The sequence below is a fragment of the Crassostrea angulata genome, unplaced genomic scaffold (genome assembly GCF_025612915.1).
Source record: "Crassostrea angulata isolate pt1a10 unplaced genomic scaffold, ASM2561291v2 HiC_scaffold_93, whole genome shotgun sequence".
Lineage (NCBI taxonomy): Eukaryota > Metazoa > Mollusca > Bivalvia > Ostreida > Ostreidae > Magallana > Magallana angulata.
In genome coordinates, this window is record NW_026441648.1 from 71,913 (window position 1) to 83,869 (window position 11,957).

An 11,957-nucleotide genomic window follows, 5' to 3' on the forward strand; every position below is an offset into this window, starting at 1 on the left:
CGTATACAATGATTAGATCAATATGACAATAAATTTAGCATGGAACTTGCATGTGTATTTACTGAGCAAAAAAAAAAAATCATCAAAACAAAACTAATCAGCCAAAGAGTCACCGTTAATAGCGAGCGCAGTATCAGTATTAACGGTGACTCCCTATATACTGAGTACTTCCTACACGTTACATTCAGTACAGATGCTTGATCCACCTCTAAATGTATCGCGGGGATATAAAACGCGAGATCACTGTGACGTCATAGTTAACTTTTTGCGCTCGACAGTTTTCGTAAACTGTCGGACAAATTCGGGGAAGGAAATGACGTCATAGGTACAGTTTTTACGTAAGCATATGTGTTGTTTACTTTAATGGTTTTAAACGGATTTTTTATTGTTAAATGAAAATGATGTATGCAATTTACAGGTAAGAATTTTCCTTAGAAACGCTTCCTGTTCCGCCATGTTGCTATGCACTGCAAAGGATCACTGGGATAGTAGAACGTTTTCACGCGGGTCCACAAAATTTTCTTTGAACAATGTGCAGATTTCAACTCGAATTTCCTCCGTTCGTACACGTTGTCTATAGAGCTCGCTACGCCGCTTCGCGCCGCCTCGCTGCGCTCGCTATGACAGTAGAATGAAGCATGACAACTTAATTCAATATTGTCAGTGAAATGTATATTGTTAACCCAAAGACAGCTATGATAGATTAAATATGATAGATTTAATTTTGTTGATTATTCAAGTCCAGACTGTAGTATCAACTGTAAGTGGTTCATTGCAGACAAAAACTTAATGATATGCTTACTAATCTTTGACATTTCAGCTTGTACATTAATTTACTAATATTCACAGTGTGGTTTTCAACAGATTGGTGATGGTGATAGACTCAGCAGAGTGGAGCAAGGATCATGAAAATCTGACAAAGGTACATTAACTGTTAACATCTTATCATAACCAACAGGTGAAGCAGTAAAAACCTTACTTTATGTCACACCTGACAGGTACCTGTAGCCATATCATTTCACATTGAAATTGACGTAGCAAATATCTTTAGTTAGGAGCAATGCTGGACGAGGCAGGAATAGCTCATACTACCACCACTCTGACCTCAGGGGACTACCGCTGGAAGTGGCGGCATGGTATTGAGAGGGAACTACCCTGTCTTTTGGTCAGAAAGAGAGCAGGTAAAATGTTATTTAGTCAATGATTTCAGATACAGACTGTTTTTTGGTCAAAAGAAGTAATATGAGATTGAATGGAGACTGACCCAATTAAACAGGGGGTCCTGTTCTCTTTACACTCAGGTGACTTGTCAAGGACGTTGAAGGAGGGGAAGTTTTGGAGTCAGGTACAGAAAATGGTGGACTGGAAGAAAGAGTTCATGACCTTTGACTTTCCGTGTGAACTGTTTTACATCATTGAGGGTGAGGCAGACTGCAGTGACAGAGGTCAGGGTCCGGGCAGGAATCCGACCCCGACACAGATCAAGGTCAGATAATCAGGCACTGGTTGACCAGTCCCTGGAATCATTGTTTGGGGTTGGCTAGGTGTTTGTCGTTATTTTTTACAACCAATGATCATTGGCCCCCACAGAATTAAACGATCTCACAGTTAAGATTACACATTTCACTTATAAACTTGATTCAGGGTCATTTGATGAAGATCAAGGTCAATATTTGTAGTTTTGTTATCAAGAAGTTGTAGAAGTTTCTATTTAGGCAAAAAGGAAGTTTATTTCATTTGTTTATTTTTTACGGCTTAAATATTCACCCATTAGAATAAAGAAGACAATAACTTATGTTATTTAAATATTCTTCTTTAAAGAAGAATATTTTTACTCAACTTTGATAAAAAAAATCTTTAAAAGTTTAATGCATATTGATATCATTTTAACATTAATACTGACTCTATTCACTTTGCAGAATGCAGTTCTAGATCTGCAGCGACATCCAGACATACAGGTCCTTCAGTCAGCCAGTACAGAGGAAACTCTGGCCATTCTGGAGTCTATCAACGCTGACCTGGACCAGAGGTAAAGGATCCAGTGTACTCAACAATAAGTGTTGCAGTCACTAAGTTTTTATATAGTTGTGGGCAAAATTTTATTTCGTTCGTTATACTTACCAGTCATTATATACATAAGGATATCTTTCCCGTATAAACGTTCGTAACTCGCGGGCAAGCGTTTTAAAGAATAAGATTCAAGCGCTTTAAAGACTGAGATCACCTCTCAGACGCTTGCCCAAATCAGTTCATCTTTCGGCGTGCAACAAGAACGTTCGTTTTTAGTATCTCTCTCTCTATCGGAGATTAATTTTTATTTTTTTTCTCTCTCTTCTATGTAAGATATAACTGAGTTAGGCATACATGGAAGAGTCAGAGATAGCCGAAGAATTAAACTCGGGTTCTGAATGCCAAAATAGCGAACCCATAATGGCGTCTCGTACGAGAGGTGCACGAGCTTCAAAGAAAAGTTCGGCCAAAAAAGAAGCAACAGACAAAAGGTTTGAGGCTTTAGAAAATAAATTTAATGACAAATTAGACACAATGATGAATTTCATTAGAGAAAGTATACAGACTTTATCTAACAACGTGTTTACAAATGCCGATGAGTCTAATGAGGCTCACGACGATTCAGTGCCTATGTGTCGGGATACCGGTGGTGTAGCCACGCGGAGACCTGTACTCAGGCAAACGAATAACGACGATTCCGAGGGAATGCGTCCTATTATTCCATTAGAGAGCGACGTCCGTATTGAAAGGACAGTTAGTGTGCCTACTTTGGACGATCAGATATCTCTCGCCCCAAGTACTAGAGAAGTACGAGAATTATTGGGAGATGACGAAGTGTCTCTATCTGACGATTTTGAAAGAAATTTTCTGTTAGAGTCTGATCAGAATCAGATGAGAATAGACTCTAATAATAATCGTTTTCAGAATTTGCTGAATAAGAACACAGATTCTAATCAAACAAAAACTTCTCTGAATGACATTTTTGGAAATGTTTCTTCTACAGAGGAAGAAAAAGTAGGTCTTTGTTTAGACAAGGCACAAGAAGAAATCTTGATGAAGTCATGGAGATCATCTGATCCAGAGAAGTTAACAGCTTACAGAGATGAATACAGACAGTGTTTTCCTGTACACAAAGATTCTTCAGATTTTCTTCAAGTACCAAGCTTGGATGATATTTTAGAACCAATGCTTCGGAAAAAGCATGGAAGCAAGGCTAATAAAGGTTGGGGTAAAAATAGAAACTTAGTTACACAACCTTTAAAGAGCATTGAAACTTTAGCTTATCAAGGACAGATAGCTGCCCGTATGGGTACCATTGCCATAGCATATATGCAACAAGCTCTTGGAACTTTGTTAAACTCTATTTCTAGTCAAGATGTTGATACAGTACAGTCAATCAAAGATATTTTCTCAATGTCCACAAAAGCTATAGATCAGATGGGCAGAACTGGAGCTCTTCATCATTTGATAAGAAGGAAAGCAGCAGCTCAAGACACTGGTTTAGTCACTTTAAAAGACATCCATTGTAAAATTATAAGTCTGCCACTGACAAATGATGGTGTTTTTGGTAAAAAGTTAGAAGAAAAACTCAAAGAACGAAAAGAACAGAAAGACTCTATCATAGATTTAATTCCAGAATGGAATGAAAGAAATCAAAAGAGAAAATTTCCAGAAACTACAAGTGAAAATTCAGGAACTTTTAAGAGACCAAAAACATCTGTTGTCCATAATAGAGGACAAACATTTCAAAGATCAAATTTCAATCGACGATCTTATGATTACAAACAAAGGGATGACAATTCTAGAGCCACTTCAGCGGCCACATCTGTTGACAGAATGAATTCCTTTCGAATCCCAAAGAAGACAAGTAAATGACTGGAATCTAGAACAGGTAAACATGCTAGCAATGTTTCCCGAGATACCCGTTGGAGGTCGTCTAAAATTTTTCAGGGAAATTTGGAATCAAATTACTCAGGACGAATGGGTCTTGTCAGTAATCAAAGAAGGGTACAAACTAAAATTTCTCCAAAAACCTATGTTTATGGGGGTGAAAAAAACTTCAATTGCAACTGCACAAATAGATGTTTTGTTAAAAGAGGTAGAAGAATTATTAAGCAAAAATGCAATAGAAATTGTACCACAACAAGAGAAGCTGTCAGGTTTTTACAGTACATTTTTCATTGTACCAAAGAAATGCGGAAAAATGAGACCCATAATAAATTTGAGACCTCTCAACCGGTATCTCAAGAAACAACATTTCAAAATGGACACATTGAACAAAGTTTTGAATGTAGTGAAACCAATGGATTGGGCAATATCAATCGATCTAACAGATGCTTATTTACACATACCAATTTTTCTAAAACACCGAAAATTTTTAAGGTTTTGTGTACAAAATCAGTGTTACCAATGGAAAACGCTATGTTTTGGTCCAACATCAGCACCAAGAGTGTTCACCAAAATAGTATCAGTAGTAGCTGCTTATCTGAGAACACGCAATATTCGCCTAGTAGTGTATTTGGACGATTGGTTGGTAGTAAACCAATGCAAAGAAAATTTAATTCAAGATCGAGAGATATGCTTGAATCTTCTGGTTTCACTAGGTTTCATAATCAACAAAAAGAAATCTTGTCTAGACCCCTGTCAATCAATTGTTTATCTGGGAGCTTTGTTTCTGTTCAAAAAAAAAAAAAAAAAAATAGTTCTTCCATCTCAAGACAGATTGATAAATTTGGTACACACAACCAAAATGTTAATGAAGGGTCAGAAAACAGCCAGAGATCTTCTGCAATGGTTAGGAATAGTTTCCTCTTGCATAGATCTAATTCCCAATGCTCGTCTTTATATGAGACCAGTACAATTACACCTAAGTTTTTGGAAACCAAGTTCATTAGATTTGGAGAAGGTAATTCCTATTACACAATATCTCAAATTACACCTACAGTGGTGGTTAAATACAGCAAACATTTCCAGGGGCAAATCTCTGCAACTGGAAGAAATAGGAATGACCATAACTACAGATGCATCTCTAACAGGGTATGGGGGTCATCTCAACAATCAGATAGTTCAAGGATCATGGGACAGTTGTCACCAGAAATGGCATATCAACTGTCTAGAGATGGAAGCAGTATTTTTGACTTTGAAACGCTTTCAAAGACAAATTCAAAACAAAACAGTGTTGATCAGATGCGACAACACAACAGTAGTTCAGTACATAAACAAACAAGGGGGAACAAAATCTCCTCGTCTTTGTTACCAAACTTGGGATCTTTGGAATTGGGCAATAAGTCAAAATATCAAATTGAAGGCTGCACATATAGCTGGGAAGTTGAATGTTTTAGCAGATCATTTGAGCAGGGTCAAGATCAGACAAACAGAATGGATGTTGAACAAAGAAATAGTTCAGACAATTTTTCAAATGTGGGGACATCCATTGATAGACATGTTTGCATCAGTTCACAATCGTCAAACTCAAATATTTTGTACATGGTATCCTCACAATCAAGCCTATGCACTAGATGCTCTGACAATTCCTTGGGAAGGGATGTTTCTCTATGCATATCCCCCAATGTGTTTGATCCCCAAAGTTCTTCAACATATCAGACAATACAATTGTCAGGTAATTCTGATAGCTCCATTCTGGCCAAGAAGGCCTTGGTACACAGAACTACTTCAACTTTTAATAGCTGTGCCATTGAAACTTCCAAATTGCCCACAGTTACTTCAACAACCAAACACAAAAATTTTCCATCCAAATGTAGAAGTACTTCAGTTAACTGCATGGCTTCTATCGACAGAGGCTTCAAAGAAAAGGGTTTTTCTAAAGACACTAGAACCTTACTTGCAGCAAGTTGGAGATCAGGCACCCAAAAAGATTATACTTGCAAATTCAAACAATTTAATAGCTGGTGTAGTGCAAGGAAAATTGATCCCTATTCAGCATCTCTAGTACAAGTAGCTAGTTTTTTGACCGATCTTTATGCTAAAGGTCTTCAGTATAGAACCATTGCAGGGTATAGATCAATGTTGTCATCAGTTTTACCACCAGTGGGGAAAATTTCAGTAGGTCAACATCCATATATCATTAGACTCTTGAAAGGGGTGTTTAACTCTAGACCACCTAAAGTTAAGTTAGTTCCTGAGTGGGACTTGCCTAAAGTTCTACAAATGTTACAAAGTACACCTTTTGAACCCATTGCTAAGGCATCTTTGAAACATTTGACTTTCAAAACAATTTTTTTGATAGCAATTACTACTTTCAGGAGATGCAGTGATCTACAAGCTCTCAAACTTGGAGAAGGATGGGTCAATATTCAGAATAAGGGAGTAACTTTCATTAGACAAGGTTTGGCAAAACAAGATCGACCTAATCATTATGGAACAAAGATATTTGTTCCTGCGTTTCCAGAAAATAAATTATTGGATCCAAAGAGGTGCCTTTATTTCTATTTGAAAAAAACTGAGGTTTTTAGAGAAAAACTTAAAGACAGCAACAAGTTATTTTTGAGTTTACTTGAACCACATCAACCAGTATCTTCACAGACTATATCAAAATGGATTGTTCAGACTATTCATATGGCTTATGAAAATCAGAAAAAATCAAATGTTAAAGGACATAGTACAAGAGCCTTAGGACCTTCATGGGCTTTATATAATGGTGCTTCAGTTAAATCAATTATAGAAGCAGCAGATTGGAGTAAAGAATCTACTTTTTGTAAATTTTATTTGAGGGATGTAGATGACTGTGTTCCAGTTCTTAGATGTGCTGTAAATAAGTGAAACAAACGTAGTACATGTATTGTATTTTGTTCTGTGTAAATAGAAACAATATGTTTAAAGGAGATCATCTCCGGCGAGTTGCATGAAGAAATATTTCTTCGTGATTGTGTATATAGTGTATATATGAAGACTACTAGATGGTATTGGGAGAAATACCGGAATTTCTTTAACGTTTTGAGGTAAGAAAAAATTTTCTTTTCCTCCATTTAGTTAGATTGCTTTAGAATCTAATTTATCCTTATGTATATAATGACTGGTAAGTATAACGAACGAAATAAAATTGGAAAATTTGTATTCAAGTTTCAATTTTATGAGTGAGTTATACTTACCAGTCAACTTTCCCACCTCCCACCCAAAAGAAAATTTTTTAAGGGGTGAAGGTGTTTTATCATGTAGGTTGGGAACGTTTTGTTGCCCGCCTATATGAACTGATTTGGGCAAGCATCTGAGAGGTGATCTCAGTCTTTAAAGCGCTTGAATCTTATTCTTTAAAACGCTTGCCCGCGAGTTACGAACGTTTATACGGGAAAGATATCCTTATGTATATAATGACTGGTAAGTATAACTCACTCATAAAATTGAAACTTGAATACAAATTTTCCAATTTTTGTGGATTAAAAAACATTACAGTCAAGAGGATATTTAAATTTGTGAACAAATTATATCAGTTATTTCTGTTGTCTCATATCTTACTTCAGTGAACATTTGATTTTGTGGAGCCAATCAACAACGAAATTTATAAAAACTGGTGTTCAACATTTATTGATGAAGCCTCAGTATTTTATTTTGTATGTTTGCAACACCACAAGTGATGAGCACATTCCACCTTAGCTCATAGCTTAGGCTCTTGATTGACTTATTATCAAAACAAATTCGCACAATAGCTCATAGCTTAGGCTCTTGATTGACTTATTATCAAAACAAATTCGCACAATATATTAATGATGCAAAAAACCATCAGATATTGATTTATAAACCTGTATAGAATATGCTAAATCTTTCAGCTGACTTTTTTTTTTTTTAAGAATCAAGACAGGCAAATTTGACATGATGTTGGAGATGGAGTGGGAAAAATGTCAAGAGACGTTCATCAATATTGATGACAGCGATGAAGAGGTTCTCCCTTCCAGTGGCAGACATGTTTCCACCCAGAGGTTTAGTGTGAACACCTCCAATCTTCCAAACAACAGCGGAAATATCCACGAATCTAAATCTCAGGTCTGTGGAGGTAGTGGAATCCTAAAATCTCATCCTCTGAGTGGAGGAGATGGTGATGACCTGAATGATATCTATCCTCTGGATGGGGAGATGGAAGATCCAGATTGGCTCCCAGATATCGCACATGAACCTCGAAGTCATGACAGAGTTTCAGAGACAGACAGTTCATTAAGTACTGATACAACAGGAATTCACCATAAAAACCTGAAGAGGAAAACCAACAGTGTACAAGATCAAGAGATAGTGACCAAGAAAAAGCTGTCGCTATCAAAACCAGGAAGAAATGAAGGGAAAGGTTTACAGAATGGATTCCTGTTGGACTCCGGCACCAGTGATGGTGTAGAGGGGGATGATGAAGCCCCGAGTTCTAGTCATTTTGGACGTCACCCTTCGATCAATGAAACCTGGAGAAAGTCTCATCAGGGTGAGATTTCTGGGGAGGAGGTGGAAGACTGGTGGAATTCCAGGGACAAGGAGCCCCTAGTGATGTATCATAACTCTTACGGCTTCACCCCCCGCACTCCAACCAAAGATCCCAACAAACAGTCTGTCTCAATCAACAAAGTTTCCTTCCACACAAACGAGAAAAACCACAAAGGTGTTACCAGCTGTAGGGGATACAGACCAGTCAGCCCCGGGGATGAGGAGGGACAGTCTGCAGGAGGTAGTGAAGGGTCAGGTCAAGGTCAGGAGAAAGTGACCCAAATTCTGGACATGTTCCCTGCACTGACCAGAGAAGTGGTTTACAAAGTCCTTACTAGGCATTCTGGAGACCTTAACAGCTGTGTAGAGGAGCTTTTAGAGACATAAGAGAATCTTACATCTTGAGGAGGGCATGTTTTATCATTATTTTGTTCTACTACAGAGTGTAATGTTTTTATGTGCAGCAGTATTGATAGTAGGTCTGTAGACCTGATGGAATGAAATTGTTTTATCTGTAAGAGATTTCGTTTTCACAAAAATTGAAATATTGGCATGAAATACATGTATCTTGTACACAGTGGTATAGATTCTTGAATTAATCTGTCCACAGGTGTGTGATGTGTTGTTTACCTGTTTTATTTACAGCAGTATGAGATATCAAATTCACAAGTAAATAAATGTTAATAAAGTGATTGTCATGTTCATGGTTGTAAAAAATTTCATCAGATTTGGCCTGTTCATGTTTGTATTCTGTTGCATTATATTCAATGTACTTTTGATTGTTGGTAGATATCAGGTTGTTGAGAGATATTGGAAGATGTACTCTGTATTGGTTGTACATGTGTTGTGTAGAAATATCATTACATAATGGGATATATTGTTGGAAATGTTCTATACAGTTTGTATAGATAAAGTCCATGTTGGATAGATATTTGTTGATCTCTTGTAAGAGATTTCCTTTACTCAGTTTTATGAGATAGCATGTACATATTGCTAATGGTTGTTGAGCAGTGATATCTATTATCTATATGTATACACCTATACAAGTTATCTTACATAGTGGTGTATGTATTAATAAGAGATATTGCAGATGACCAGATATTGATCAAAGATATCACATGTACAGTTGTATAGATATTAGATATCTGGTAAACAGTCGTGTAGATAGAGATCATTTACACCAGTGTTTATGTATGTTGGTAAAAAATAGCATGTATACAGGTATGTATAGATATTGATCAGAGATATCAAAAACACAGTTGTTAGTTTTTAGTTCACCTGAGCTGAAAGCTTAAGTGAGCTATTCTAATCACATTTTGTATGACGTTCATCCGTCTGTCCGTCCGTAAACTTTTCAAATTTTCAACATCTTCTCAAGAACAACTAGGCCAATTTCAACCAAACTTGGCACAAATCATCTGTAGGCAAAGGGGATTCAAAGTTGTGAAAATTAAGGGTCACACCTGTTTTCAAGGGGAGATAATTAGAAATTAATGAAAAATTTCGAGAAATTTTCAAAAATCTTCTCAAGAACCATAAAGCCAGGAAAGCTGAAACTTGTGTGGAACATCCTCAGGTAGTGTAGATTCAAAGTTGTGAAATTCATGACCCCCGGGGGTAGGATGGGGGCTCAAAGTTTTACATAGGAATATAGAGTAAATCTTCTTCTCAGAAACTGAAACTTGTGTGGAAGCATCTTCAGGTAGTGTAGATTCAAAGTTGTGAAATTCATGACCCAAAAGGGTAGGGTGGGGCCACAAAGGGGGCTCAAAGTTTTACATAGGAATATATAGAGTAAATCTTTAAATATCTTCTCAGAAACTAATCATCCAGGAAAGCTGAAACTTGTGTGGAAGCATCTTCAAGAAGTGTAGATTCAATGTTGTGAAAATCGTGACCCCCAGGGGTAGGGTGGGGCCACAATGGGGGGGGGGGTCAAAGTTTTACATAGGAATATATAGAGTAAATCTTTAAAAATCTTCTTTTCAGAAACTAATCAGCCAGATGATTCTTTATAATTGTTAAGACTTTGTCTCCAGGACAATTCTTCGGCCTCACAAGAAGGTTCAGAGTTTGATGTAGCTTTATATCCCACATATAAACAATTGTTAAGGATCTTTTTGAGAACTGCAATACTCAACATGTGATATGACTATAAAATCATCCTGTTCTAGAAAAGGGACTAATAATTATAAACATAAGAATATCCAGGGGGGAAAATGAATTTTATTTATACAGGATCTACATGTATTATCGTAGATTGTCCAGATTGTTTGTATCATGACTCCATTAAGCTGATTTTATCATACCTATTGTTCCTCGGGTGAGCGATGTGGCCCATGGGCCTCTTGTTTAGCATAGCTATCAATCAGAGATATCAAAAACACAGTTGTTAGCTAATGAGTATAGATGCCCTGTACACATTTGTTTTGATATTGATCAGAGATATCTGTTACAGAAGTAGTACAGATATTGATCAGATATTTATACAAAAGTCTGTACATACTGATTAGATATTATGTACACAGTTTTAAAGTTACCTGAGTGTATAGATATTGATATCACTCACACTGACAGTGGAAAAATGATCAGATATGTACACAGGCGTTAAGACATGATGAAAGATTTCACGTATTACAATACTGTTTAGATATTGATTGAAGATACTGGTACCATGTTTTCAGATGTATAAATATTAACAAGAAATATTTTGTTCATGCATGAGTTGATACTGCTTCTTGTTTTTCATACTTTCTGTTAAATGAAGCTTTTCCATTATCTCTTACTGGTGACTTATTATTTTACTTACAGATAACAGTATTTGTTTCTTAAAACTTAAAAATAGGCAAATGGTGCAGAAAAGATAGAGTTACTATGACGAAAACTTGCATCATTTAACCATTTTTTACCGTGTTATTTTCTCTAGATTGAACCACTGAGCTGGTTGATAGCCAACATTTTTATTAAACTTTGAATGACGAACAAAACTTTGGTGAAAACAGACAGAGTCGGTTTTTCCCAAAGTGCTTGGAATAGAAGTACAAGTTTCGGGTCCCTATGATTTGACTTAAACTCAATAAAAAAAAATCCAGTAGAAATCTATTATTAAATTATATACATTTACTGTTTAACAATTATTGCATGAACTTAAAAAACAACTAACTGTAAACCAACTTTTATTTGTGTTGACTTTATTTAGCAATCTTCTTGGGATAGAACGTTTTGCAAAAACTAATTTTTGCAACCAAGCCTTATCCAGACCCTTGTTGTTATAACAACCATACATCAAGGACTGGTTTGCTGTATATAATATTTGCCATGAAGTGGCTCTAACAATTTCTCGCCCGCGAATAAAAGTTTGTTTACAGTATTTTAAAGTTGTGTCTGTGCATTGCAATGTACCCATTTCTGGTAAATTGTTTATATATTATACAGTGGACCAATCATGAGAACCATCTTTTCAAAATTCTTTACTTTTACATGAATATATCTCCTAAGAATATTTTACAATAACTGTCTGCATTGTG

General features: G+C 36.3%; 2 protein-coding genes across 3 annotated transcripts in view; both read left to right on the plus strand.

Moving 5' to 3' along the window:
* The window catches only part of LOC128169072 (uncharacterized), a 28,142-nt gene extending 16,934 nt beyond the window's left edge, over positions 1-11,208 (plus strand). The window contains exons 7-11 of one of the 2 annotated variants that reach the window (XM_052835237.1): positions 850-922; positions 1,052-1,181; positions 1,302-1,486; positions 1,920-2,029; positions 7,815-11,208. In XM_052835237.1, coding sequence (XP_052691197.1) covers positions 850-922; positions 1,052-1,181; positions 1,302-1,486; positions 1,920-2,029; positions 7,815-8,817 — 1,501 coding nt within the window. In that variant the 3' untranslated portion in view covers positions 8,818-11,208. The remainder of the gene's footprint in view (positions 1-849; positions 923-1,051; positions 1,182-1,301; positions 1,487-1,919; positions 2,030-7,814) is intronic. The other variant, XM_052835238.1, reaches the window with a different exon arrangement.
* Positions 2,123-7,391, plus strand: LOC128169074 (uncharacterized). The gene is made up of 2 exons (XM_052835239.1): positions 2,123-3,901; positions 6,273-7,391. The coding sequence occupies exon 1, from the start codon at positions 2,365-2,367 to the stop codon at positions 3,883-3,885; it is 1,521 nt and encodes a 506-aa protein (XP_052691199.1). The 5' UTR covers positions 2,123-2,364; the 3' UTR covers positions 3,886-3,901; positions 6,273-7,391.
* Positions 11,209-11,957: the final 749 nt, after the last annotated feature.

Coding starts and splice junctions, on each gene's coding strand:
- LOC128169074 (XM_052835239.1), top strand. CDS start 2,365: ATGGAAGAGTCAGAGATAGCCGAAGAATTAAACTCGGGTTCTGAATGC.